This window comes from Suricata suricatta, chromosome 4 (assembly GCF_006229205.1).
Source record: "Suricata suricatta isolate VVHF042 chromosome 4, meerkat_22Aug2017_6uvM2_HiC, whole genome shotgun sequence".
Lineage (NCBI taxonomy): Eukaryota > Metazoa > Chordata > Mammalia > Carnivora > Herpestidae > Suricata > Suricata suricatta.
In genome coordinates this window covers 67,693,729-67,707,328 of record NC_043703.1, presented here as the reverse complement: position 1 = coordinate 67,707,328, position 13,600 = coordinate 67,693,729, and the positions used below count along the sequence as shown (strand labels likewise).

General features: G+C 35.0%; 1 protein-coding gene across 1 annotated transcript in view; it reads left to right on the top strand.

Annotated features, from left to right (window-relative positions):
* The window catches only part of FRY (FRY microtubule binding protein), a 261,360-nt gene that overhangs the window by 153,833 nt on the left and 93,927 nt on the right, over window positions 1–13,600 (top strand). Inside the window, exons 24-29 of the mRNA XM_029938476.1 lie at window positions 693–750; window positions 1,537–1,628; window positions 1,910–2,082; window positions 3,365–3,525; window positions 4,548–4,658; window positions 9,213–9,367. Of these exons, the coding sequence (XP_029794336.1) occupies window positions 693–750; window positions 1,537–1,628; window positions 1,910–2,082; window positions 3,365–3,525; window positions 4,548–4,658; window positions 9,213–9,367 (750 nt within the window). The remainder of the gene's footprint in view (window positions 1–692; window positions 751–1,536; window positions 1,629–1,909; window positions 2,083–3,364; window positions 3,526–4,547; window positions 4,659–9,212; window positions 9,368–13,600) is intronic.

Here is a 13,600-nt window from a genome sequence, read left to right as displayed (position 1 = left end):
AATGAGGACAGGTGAAAGATGATAGGTAGGTAGGTAGGTAGGTAGGTAGGTAGATATTAATATGATCAAACTCTCATTTTTCCTTCATTGGAGAAAAGGTTTTGATGAAAACCTCATTATTGTAGTACTTGCGATAATTTGCCTTTATCATATAGCTTTTATCTCTGAAATTCTAAAAAGACTTCATTTTAAAATCCACTAACAATCTGTCTCCTGAGCAGAGCTCCCAAAAGTAATGCCGTAGCAACCGCACTATCGCTTTTGCTCTAACTAGACTGAAAATGTCTTCTGTGAGGGACTTGATTTTGTCTACCTTCATCCCCACTGCCTGTAGTAAAGTGCTTTGAATGTAATAATCACTTGTGATATATTGTTTGCTTAACTGTTTAGAGAGGGATTTTTGTCATCAGGGTCTCCAGAACAGTATATCAGAATCAAGTCAACAAATAGGTATTGAGCCCAAATTATATACGTAATACTTAAAAGGAGCCCAATAACACAGAGCACAGGCCAACACCTGGTCCTAGTTCCCCATGTGACTGAGGAATGGAAAGGCCAGAGTGGGGGTGGGGGAGGTTGATGTCAGAAGCAAAGTGAGAAAAGCACATGATTTAGTACGAAATGCATGTATTTGGTGACAAGTTTGGTGTCAGTAATAGTGAATTTCAAATGCTGACCTTTTTCCTCCATAGAGAATTGGTAGAAGAACTTCATCCATTAATGAAAGAAGCCCTGGAACGAAGACCAGAGGTAAGATTTTTAATGTAAATACTTAATACCTCAGTTCATGTGATCATTGATATAAATTTAGATCATATTTAATGGTCTCCCCTAAATACCTGAAGCAAACTCTGAAAAGGGCAAACTTATACCACAGCAGGATTTAAAAAAAAAAAAAAAAAGAATAAGATGGAAAAAGAAGCTTCCCATATAGTAGATAAGATACGAGAAGTAGCAGAATTTTAGCAGTGGGACTTGTGTGACCAGAATTGGTGGGATTCGTGGTGTCCACTATCCCTTTTTTGTTTCAGTGCCTCTGTCTTTCCATAGGTGCCAGGAGCATCTAAGAAATGAGGCTGGTTAGTTCTCAACATTGCCACCTTATAAATATTTATTGACCCACTTAGGATCTGTTCCTTTTATAGGCTGTAATAGCAAGATTTTCTCTAAGGATCTGGAAGAAAGAAAAAATACCCTTGTCTTTTACATGTAGAAAATTGAAAATTCAAGGGTACCTGGGTGGCTCAGTCAGTTAAGCATCTGACTTCGGCTCAGGTCATGGTTTCACAGTTTGTGGGTTCAAGCCCCTCATCAGGCTCTGTGCTGATGGCTCAGAGCCTGGTGCCTGCTTTGGATACTGTATCTCCCTCTCTCTCTGCCCCTCCCCAGCTTGTATTCGTTTCCTCTCTCAAAAATAAATTATGCTAAACAAATTGAAAATCCATATCTAGATTATGCCTTTGTTTAATGTTTCCCAAAGCAATGTTATCATTGTTTTGCCCACGTTCATAAGTGGCATTACCTCTTTCTACACAGAACAAAAAACGCCGAGAACGGCGGGATTTGTTAAGGCTACAACTACTTAGGATTTTCGAACTTCTGGCTGATGCTGGTGTCATAAGTGACAGGTAGGGTGAAGAGTCTAATGAGCTGATCTCTCCTCACCAAACTGGTCTTTCTGTCTCTCCTTCTTTCTGCCTTTCTTTCTTTTTTCTTTTTTAATATGTTACCTTTAACTTTTACTCAGAAACATCCAAAAAAGTTTGTTGTTTTGTGCATATTCTATTTATACTGCCCATAGGTCAAGAGTGTGAGTTCTGACAACAAATCTTCTGTTCCATGAAGCATGTGCTGCTTTGATATAAAGACCGATCATCTAAAAGCTTGATTTTTTTTTTTATTATTCCAGCACAAATGGAGCCTTAGAACGGGATACGTTAGCCCTTGGAGCTTTGTTCTTAGAATATGTGGACTTGACCCGCATGCTTCTAGAAGCTGAAAATGATAAAGAAGTTGAAATTCTTAAAGACGTCCGGGCACATTTTAGCGCAATGGTCGCCAACTTGATTCAGTGCGTTCCAGGTACAGGATACGTCACTGCAAATTTCCTTTCATGCCGGACAAACCATTTGTGTGCCTAATTACCAGGCTTCTCCTCTTTAATCCTACTGGCCTGCGTGCAGGTCTGGGATGGGATCATTCATTTATTTTGAAATACTTGGAAATACACATGAGAACAGATTGTGGTAATTCAGCACAGAGTTGGAAAGGGAACAATAGGAATTAAACTTGGCTTTGTGCTTGTCATTATTTCTAGTCTTTGGTTCCCATCTAAAAACGAATCTATGTAATTTCCATAGGAAGGAAGTCATTCGGGGGGAGCATTCACAGGGGCTTCATTTCTTCTTACTGTGCTATTCTGTGAACATGTGATCTATCTCCACAGTAAGCCTTCTCTTCACTCTCCACCCAACACATTCTCTATAGCTTAATAAATTAGATTATTGAGAGGTGGGTTTTTTTTTCCACAGAGCAAGTGGGCATGAAAACTTTTCATTTAATAAAAGCATGGAGAATGAAAATAGCTGGCCAGTTTGGTGTAAAAATCAGTTACTATGATTAAAAGTTTTGACATATGGGGCACCTGGTGGCTCAGTTAGTTACGCAGCCAACCCTTGATTTTGGCTCAGGTCATGATCTCGTGGTTTGTGAGTTCGAGCCCGACATTGCAGACCTGCTTGGGATTCTCTCTCTCTCCCTTTCTATCTGCCCCCCTCCTGCCTGCATGCACACACACTCTCTCTCTCTCTCTCTCTCAAAATGAATACATAAACTTTAAAAAGAAGTTTTCCCATCATTACCACAGCTCAGCTGTTTCTACCTTTTCATTATTTTGACATTGTAAAACCTTTTTCTTACCAATGCTCCTCATCCTAAATGACCCTAAATTCAGATTTGAGTTAACTTCTTCAGTTAAAGTATGTTTGTTTAAAATAGGTAATCTATACACTATACTTCACAGGCGGCAGCAGTTAAGGGGATGTTTGATATGTAAGCAGCAGCTGAGCGGAAGGGGCTGCAGATTTGCTAGACATTGATTAGACACCAGTGTCCATGAGGCCACCTAGTCTCTCCGCTTCCCACTCCGGACGAGCTGCCGTTGACGGCAGTGTGAGGGCAGGAGGACCACACACGTAGGGAGAAAATGAGTCTTCTCAAATCCATGTTTCATTACAGAAGACTCAAGTTAGGAAATGAAATTACTGCTTTCCTCGGAATGTAAGAATCATGTATAATAGTGACCTAAACTGTATTCACTATACTTTTTAGTCAAGCAGACTCTAACTCCTGTTTTTCTCTCCAGTCCACCACCGAAGATTTCTGTTCCCCCAGCAAAGCCTGAGGCATCATCTTTTCATCTTGTTTAGCCAGTGGGCAGGACCCTTCAGCATTATGTTCACCCCTCTTGACCGCTACAGTGACAGAAATCATCAAATTACACGATACCAGTATTGCGCATTAAAGGTAGGGCACCTTTGTCTCAGTGGATGACTTCTGTTGGCCCAATGGTCTCTTTCCCAATAGATAGATGGCCGTATATAAATATGCAAATATTCCAGGTGGAGTCTCAGTTTCAAAATACAAAACTTTTCCCAATTCTTACTTTTACCTAGTGTATGGGAACCACACAGTTTTGCTTGTTTGCCCTGTTAGTAGCTGCCTAGTCCAGTAACATACAACATAAAAAAGATATATATGTTACCTCAAGTTCAGAGCCTACCAAGAGCCACATTCCCTTTTTAGTCTTCCATTTTAAAAGACTCCCCAAAATAAATTTCCACACTACTAACTGTTCTGAAACGTCAGAAGCATGATTCCTTTACAGCCTAATTACCTTTAGAACACTGTATTTCAATTCTCTCATATATACTGAAAGTTTGATGATTTACCAGTTGACTTTTGCCTCAAGGGAGCTAGCTTTAACTAGCTAGATTTAAACAATGGCCCTCATAGTCATTTGGACCTACCAATTGCAAAGTTAATCGTTCTTACATTCCCTTGCTTCCTTTCCTCCTCAAAGTAACTAAATTCATAGTCTTAATTTTTTTCTTTGATTAAGAATCATGTTATTTATTTCCATATTTTTCATAGTTTGTCAATTTACATTGGTCAAATATTTGTCATCAGAGCAAAACTTAAAAAGCTATATTTATCTTATAAGCTGAATTTATTCACATGAGAGCACTTAAATACTGTGAAATGCCCCTTTTGCTTCGAGTATCTTACTCTTTTGTCATAAAGGTTTGTTTTAATCATAAATTATATGTCCGTAGAGTTATATTTATGGCTTTTAATTCTTATTTAAAAATCCAAATTTGGGACCCTGATCCTTATTGAATCTAGCAAGGAATACTTTAAAATTTTATGGTAATTGCTTTAAAAGACCCACATCACCTATAAGTCTGGTAGTTATGTTTTATGAAGTCGGTTGCATGTTGTTAGATAGTTCCAAGTTTCATTCACACATTTGGTTGTTTTGTTATCAGGCAATGTCGGCAGTGTTGTGCTGTGGCCCTGTGTTTGACAATGTGGGCCTTTCCCCTGATGGCTACCTCTATAAGTGGCTTGACAACATTTTGGCTTGTCAAGATTTACGAGTAAGTATTAGTCAAAAATACATTGCTTTTAAATGTCTTGGATGTTCTGCCTCAATCGGGTTACTAGAGCATAATAAGCATTGTTCACAGAACAATCTGCATAATCAGCCACAGAAGTATAGGTTTTTGTGTTGTTCATATTACACTCTTATGCATTGGGACAAAAAAAAAATAACATATTCGCCAAAATTGACTATAAACTGGGCCCTAAAACAAGTTTCCACAAAGTTCATATGATTGAAATGACAGACTGTTTCTCTAATCACAGTGGTAATAAGCTAGTAGTCAATAATAAAAAGATAATTAAGAAACACCCTTCCAGGAAACTAGTGAGTCAAAGAACAAATTACAATAGAAACTGAAAAAGGTCTTTAACTGAAGAATAACAAAAATACTACATACTAAACTTGTGGGCTGTAAACAAAACTGTGCTTAGAATGAAATGTATAGTCTTAAGTATATATATGAGAAAGGAAAAAAAGGCTGATAACCAGTGACCTACGCATTCATCTCAAGAAGTTATAAAAAAAATAGCATATTAAACAGAAAACAAATATAATGAAGGGAATAATAGAGATGAAAACACAAATTAGGGGCACCAGGGTGGCTCAGTCGGTTAAGCATCTGGCTTCTGCTCAGGTCATGATCTCACAGTTCATGGATTCAAGCCCCGCATTGGTCTCTGTGCTGACAACTCAGAGCCTGGAGCCTACTTCGGATTCTGTGTCTCCCTCTCTCTCTGACCCTCTCCTGCTCACACTATCTCTCACTGTCTCTCAAAAATAAATTTAAAAACAAATTTAAAATTTTTTTAATTAAAAAAATAAAAAAAGAAAATACAAATTAATGAAAGAGAAAAAAATAGAAATAATTTAAGCCAAAAGTTGATTTTATTAAGACTAATAAAATTAATCCCTGGCTAGTCTGATCAAGAGAGAAGGCACATGTCTCACTGACATCAGAAATATTGAGGAGACTTCCCTACAAATAGTAGATACTGAAAATAAAAGAGAATATATGAACACTTTGTGCCAGTAAACCTGAAAATTTAAATAAAATAGACAAATTCCTAGAAAAACACAGCCCTAGAAGAAAAGAAAAACCTGAATAATCATTTAAGTAATAAACATGAGTGAGTGAATTTGGTAGCTTCTCTCAACAAGCAGATTGAAACACACCTAAGATCTAGCTTCCTTTGATTTTGTTTTGGTTTCTTTTTAGTTTTTTTTTTCTTCCTCCAAAATGACAAGATGAAGGCAATCACCCCAAAAGAAAGAACAGGAAGAAATTATGGCCAGGGATTTAATCAACACAGATATAATTAAGATTTCTGAACTAGAATTTAAAACCATGATTATAAGAATACTAGCTGGGTTGAAAAGAGCATAGAAAAAAAAACATAGAAAAGAATCCCTTTCTGCAAATATAAAAGAATTAAAATCTAGTTAGGCCAAAATTAAAAATACTATAGCCAGCATGCGATCTCTAATGGATGCCATGATGATGAGGATGGATGAAGCAGAGCAGTGAATCAATGATATAGAATTTATAAATAATAAAGAAATTTTATCTGTAATTCAAAGTCTTCTCACAAGGAAAACTTTAGATAGCTTTATTAATGAATTTAACATTTAGGGAACAAATTGCATTGATTGTATAGAAAAATCCTTAAGAGAAAAGAACTCAAGAGGAAATACATCCCAACATATTTTATGAGACTAGCATAACTATAATACTAAAACATGCCAGGGATTTAACAGGATAAAAAAACATAAGAGGCAATTTTATTCAGGAGTATAGATACAAAAATGTAAACAAAATATAAGAAAATTAAATTTAGTGATCTATAAAAAATGATTCATCATGATCAAATTGGCATTATTCAAGAACTGCAAGATTGGTTCAATATTCAAATATTCGTCAACTCACTTGTATGTTCATTGTATTAGTAGAATCTCAAGAAGGAAATATACAATCATCTCAATAGATGCAGAAAAAATATTTAATAAAATTCTATATTTATTTATGAGAGAAACTCCTATCAAAATTAAGAATAAAAAATAACATCCTTAATTTGATAAAGGGTGTATGAGGAAAAAAACTATAATAAAAATCATACTAAATAGTGAATATTGAAAGTATCCCTTGAGATTAGAATGACCAAGGATGGTCACATTCACCACTTCTATCAACCTTATACTACAGATCTTAGTCAATGCATTGGGAAAAAAGAAATAAGACATCAGGAGTTTAAAAACAAGAAATTAGATTATAGATATAAATGTGAAAGCTGAAAGACTGAAGTTTCTAGAAAATATAGGAGGATATCTTTATCCCTGGGGCCAGGGAAAGATTTCTTACATGATGCAAAAATTACTAATTGTGAAGAAAGACCAGCTAATAACTTCAACAAAAGATACCATTAAGAGTATGAACAGAGCGAAAGAAGATGTTTGCAACATAAAACCAACACTTCTAGAATATATTAAGGATCCCTACAGATAATTAGGTAAAGACATGCATAGAAAAATGAGCAAGTGACTTAAAGAATAAACTTACAAAAGAGGTTATTTAAATGGCCAATAAACATAAGAAAAAGTTCTCAAGCTCATTTGTAATTAGAGATATGCAAACTAATGCTACCTCAAATCCACCAGAATGGTGAAAATTAAAAAGATTGACAATGTCAATGAGGAAATACAGCAACAGGAACTCTCATGCAATGCTACCAAGAGTAGAAATTCAAATAACCACCTTGGAAACCTGACTGTCATTATATACTAAAGTTGAATATAGTATGCCCTAAAACCCAGCAGTTTTACTCAAATATGTATTTTGTAAAATCTAGCATGTGCAACATATGACATGTACAAAATTGTTCAAAGCAGTATTATGAAGTCAAAAGCTAGAAACAACCCAGATGTTCATCTATATAGAATGAATACATCATGAAGTAAAGATATATTAGGATGTAACAGTGAAAATGAATGAATATAGATGACTCTCAAACATGAATTGTGTTCAAGAAAACACACAAAATTTTATGTAATAGAATTCCATTTGCATAGAGTTCAAAACAGCCCTAAGCAACAGTTGTAGAAGTCAGAATAGTGGTTACTTTGGAAAAGAAGAGCGAGGCGAGTGATGAGGACAGTGCATAAGGCAGGCTTCAGTGGTGCTGGAAATTAATCTGGTATTCTACTTCACACTGGTGTGTTCAGTTACAGTAACTCATCATTTACTTGTGAATTGTGTGCTGTGTGTCTTATACTTCAATATAAAGTTTCTAAAGCTCAATTAAAAACTTGCTGATTTTCTTTCAAGTTGAACCAACTTTTTAATGAAATGGTATTTTTAAGTCCTTTTTAATAGTATCATTAACTTTTATCTGCTACTAATTACTTAAGCCTGCAGGGAACTAGGTCGATGATGTTTGACCATCCAACTAGAATATTACTCCCATCTTAGCCCACACCCTGTAGTTAAAAAAAAAAAAAAAGGTAGAAGCTTTTCTTCTCCCCCTGGTTGCAACTGGCAAGAGAAGGAAACAGAAGAAAACGGGAAAATGTTACTTTCTGCGGGGAATATGGCCTCCAGGGCACCAGGCTTCTCCTGGACAAATGTGACCACCCAGTATTTGACAGTAGCTTCAGGAATCGTCAATAAAGGATCCCATTAATTCTATCTAGTATGATGATCATTTCATATGAAAGTCTCTGACTAAGAAGAGTTTACTGAGGGGTGCCTGGGTGGTTCAGTCAGTTAAGCATCTGACTTCAACTCAGGTCATGATCTCACCATTCATGGGTTCAAGCCCCAGGTCAGGCTCTGTGCTGACAGCTCAGAGCCTAGAGCCTGCTTTAGATTCTGTGTCTCCTTCTCTCTCTGCCCCTCCCTCACTCACACACTATCTCTCTTTCTCTCTCAAAAATGAAAAAGTGTTTATTATAAAAAAAAAAGTATATTGATACTACATTTCTTTTTAAAAGAAATGCCAGCTAAATTTTACATGGTATATTTAGTAGTCAAGCCCCATAAACATATTCTAATTTTTTTCTTCAAAAGACTTATATGCATAAAGGCCATCCTTTTGTATATTTAATTTTTAACCAAATACATCTACTGTTTAAAAATATTTAAAATACAGTGAAGAAATGTTGCCAACAGCCTTCATTATCTTTTCAGAATTAAAAATCAAGAACGAGTGGACCCTGTCTGACAGATTTACACAGAGTCAAATTTGGTTTATACATACATTTCAATATTCAGTTGCAACCTTGAATCCTCTTAAAGTAAAATATATGGAATAAAAATTAAGATAAAGGGACACGTGGCTGGCTTAGTCTGTAGAGCACACAACACTCCATCTCGAGGTTGTAAGTTTGAGTCCTACATTGAGTGTAGAGATTACGTAAAAATAAAATATTTAAAACTAAGATGAATGTACAGTCTCCACTTTCATGTTACCCTCTTTCTTTGGCTAAGCATGATTTTGTGTCTTTCTCTGGAATAATCTTTCATTAAACATGAATAATTGCTTCTCTATGTATCCAGGTTCATCAACTTGGCTGTGAAGTTGTCGTCTTGCTATTGGAACTTAATCCCGACCAAATTAATCTTTTTAATTGGGCGATTGACCGGTGCTACACAGGCTCCTACCAGCTTGCATCTGGCTGCTTCAAAGCCATAGCAACTGTGTGTGGAAGCAGGTACGAAGTCTTCGGAGTGAACGGGACTGGTGGGTGGCAAGCACAGTGGAGGCTGCTCTCCATGATATGAATATGTGAGAGCCGTAAATTCTAAGGAAATACAAAATGGTCGATGTGTCCGCAGTAGATAGTCCCCACCCCCCATAAGTCTGCAGCTACATGGATTTTTCTCATTCTCCAGAAGAGTGATTTGTAGTGATAGCATCCTTCTTTGCAATTGCCTGGAAATTCACAGTGAAGAATGAGAGCAGAATTTAAAAATGAAAAACAAGATGCCTTAAAGGAATCACTGGAAATGTTAGTGACAGATGTGAACTGTAAGTCCTTTAGCCAGCCATGCTTTTAAGGAAGCAGCCTTAAAATGTTACATTTCTCTTGCCCAAAACTTCAGAAAGGAAGAAAAGGAAATGTGACACCGTGAGTTCCAGAGATTACACTTGTAAAGCCACCCTCCTTACTTACATAAAGTAGTCCCTCAGTGACGTTGTTCAGCACTGTAATTTCTTGAGTGAAAGAATTTCACTATTTCACTGAAACAATTCCACACCTGAGATTAAAGAGTTAATTAAGACCATAAAGTATATCGCTATTCCCAAGACAGAGCTTATGTGTTAGAAACTAAGAGGCGGCAGCTCAGAGTTTATTTTTGAAAAGACTCATATAGACTATTGATTTCCCTTTTTAATTAAATGTTGCATTTTAAAATAGCTATCTTGAGCTACCGGATGAAGGGAATAACGTGAATTAGTTTTAAATTCTGACCTGCTACAACCTATTCTGTTCTAAATTAGTAAGAACAGAGTATTAGAGACATTTACTTTCAATGAACCTTAAAATGGATATGCAATTTAAAGAGAGAGGTGTCTCTTTATATTCTTTATCTTTCATTTATAAAGTTAGTAGATAACATTGCATACCTAAAGCTTTCATTTTCTATAAGGTTTAGTAGTAAAATGTTGATTATAAACTTTAAATCTCTGTAAAAGTTACAACAGATGAATTTAGTCTAAGCCGCCTGGTGGACCATCATTTTATTTCATGATGTTAACATTATGAAATAATACTTATACCTAGAGGATATTACCAAAACAGCACTTTTTCGCCAAAAAAAAATCTTTCTTCAGAGTGTGTTTTTATTTTCAGGTATTTTGACATTTTAAAACTAAATTTGGGTTCACATGACTCTTTGATTTTGAAAATGTATTTAGAATATGACTTAGACCATAGATCCCTTTGACAAAATTAAAATAATAAGTTTCCTCTCTTTGCTGCCTTTCTCCCAGTGAACTTGATTTGAACCATCCTAGTGAAATTTACTTCATTGCATGGCCATCTCATAAAATATTATACTGCATTTCTCTGAATGAGCCTAGGTATTTTTCTTTAAGGAGCACAAATAAATGTCTCTGAATTTAGCAGTATAGTCTCGATTTCAGTAATACCTCCAGTCCCAAAACTATTAGGTTGTAAAACTTGCCATGGTTAGAATTTTTAAGATCTCCTTCTAAATAATTTGTCTTCTTAGTCAAATTTTGCATACCAGCTTACATTTATGACCCTCCTCTGTCCTGCAGGGAGGTTTGAAAACTGGGGAGTGCCATGGCCTCATCCTGTTGGCCAAGAAAATAGGCAACTTTTGTGTCATTTGTCACCATGGGCACAATCAGAATTTAAAATTTCAACTGTGACTTAAATTTGTTGTTTCTCCCCATAAATTTTCAGTCTGCCTAGTCTAGATAAGCCTCAGGAGTTGTTCGGACATCTTTGCACTTAAGTTTTCAGTATTTTTTTTTTAAAGCAATTCTGATGATTTAGCTTTTGCTTTGTTTTCTGCAAGTTTGCCTCTAAAAACACCTAAATACCATATGTTAATGAAATAATATGTTCCTGAAAAGTCATACATAAACTGGGTCATATTTTAACCTTTGCAAACACATTTTCTGTACAGTAATTTCTACAAGATATATTCTAAAGCAAAGAATCTTTTTTGTAAAGAATTACCTCCTCCTTTTCAAATAGAAATGAGCATATGCTGGATTTATTTTTATAAGAATGTGACAGTTTATAAGCAGACTCATTTATTAAGGAACAATATACAATTGACTATAAAATACATAATACCTCAAAGATTGAACATTTAAAAAATGCTCTTGATTAAAATTTTCTACCTTTGGTTTTACAAGAGGGAATTAGCCATTTTTGCATAGCTATTATATCAATCCCTTTATTCATCAGCTGTGATAATGAAAAAAAATAGTTCTGTACATGATTTTTTTTTGTTTCTTTTATATCTATGGTGGACTTGTGTGTGTGTGTGTGTGTGTGTGTGTGTGTGTGTGTGTTAACTTGCTGAAATCTAATCGGAACTGAGACTATAACTATAATTTTGATATGTCTAGTGATATTGAGAGATTTAGAAGCCAGCATGGATCTTGAATAGGACCAGGAGAAGTGAGAATAAAAGTAGAAAGTGATGGTAGACCTGACGATATTACTTTTGAGGAATTTGTTATAAAATATGTTTGATATTTGATTAAAAACTATTAGATGCAGCTCAGTACTATAATGTAGCACCAGAGAAAAGAGAAAATGCTATCAGGCAGCATTAATTCAAATAACTATTTGACTTCTGTGTGTGTTCTTATTAATTTCCCCTCAACTTCAAATTATATCACTACAGAACAGATAAAGAAATTGAGAATAAAATTAAATGGCTTTCTAACATTCTAAATCAAAGTAAATAGTATGCTTTAGATTAAAAGTGGAGGTTATTTACAATTACTAGCTTAACTCAATGGAATTCTTTTCACATTTAATTAAATACTGACTAAAGAGTTCCATTGTTTTTACTCCTACCATTCAACCTACTACTAAAATATATTTAATACACATTTTAGAACAATATAGAAGGTCAAAATTTTAATTTATAAAGAATTTTTTTGGATTTATTTTTGGAGGTGGTTTTGGTTTCCATTGCTGTTTGTACGTCTGTTTTGCCTTAAGCTAACTTTTTATCTACCTTTCCTAATTTCAGTCAGGCTTAGAGAACTTCAATTATTAAAAGTAAATGTCCCGCATGTCTTAAGGGAATATCATCGATCTATTACCAAGGAAGACAAGGGAAGCTTATGATTCATGAATCCCAGTCACACTCCCTCACTGGTGATGCCTAAGCTCATTCTGTTTTGTCAGTAGCTAGAGTATTTCAAGAGAGCACAGGGTTTAGGAATTTGGACTCAGGAATGTGCTGTCTTGAGTTTGAATTCCAGCTCTGCCTCTGATCACGCTGTGAGCTCCGGAGCAAGTTACTATATGTGCTTACTCATTTGTAAAGTAGGCACAGTAGTATGGCTAGGGGAAGGATGAAATAAAACTGCTCTTTTTTTAATATGGTACATGCTAGCCTCAGTAATTGCAACCATGAAGGAGATGCATGCAGGGTGTTTACTGCTGATTTGAAAACAGTGAAAAACAACCTAAAGTCTGTTAATAGGGGAATGAGTAAATAAATTATGGTGTATCTGATCAATTCCTTAAACATAGATCTGGATATGTAAACCTAAGAGATGTTTGTGAAATTCAAAATCAATGGCTTGACCTATGGCCTAGGACATAGAGAGCACTCAACACTATTATTATTCAGTAGCTATTGGAAGCAGAAAGCTAGGATATTTAATCCCTTCCACCAACTCATAAAATCTATTTCTCCCCAAAATACCTCAGAATTATCTGGAACTTTGTCATAAGGTCCTACATAAGCCGGAGCTAGTGACTAGTTCCCAAATTCTTCAAAATCTCTCTCCTAGATTGGAAAAAAAAATAGTTTTATTTTTTGGTTTACTTTCTGAACAATATCTGCTTTCATATTTATTTTACAATTTTATTTTTATTCCGAATGGCCACAGCTGTCTTTATCTTTTACCCTTCCACTGCCTGTGTTGAATAATTTAATAGTGAAAGCCTGTTTTTTTTTTATTTTTAATGTTTATTTATTTATTTTTTTTGTTTTATTTATTTTTTTTTAATTTTATTTATTTTTATTTTTTTTTACTTTATAAAGTTTCATATTTTTTTAACATATGCAATTATTTTCCATCATTTACAATACAGTAGTTGCAATGACACTCAAAACAGAAAAGCAAAGTAAAAAATCAAAACACCAACTTCTGTTTCATGTAATTAGACTTATACAGAAATTAGAAGGTTAAGTAACAACTAGTTAATCACCTAATT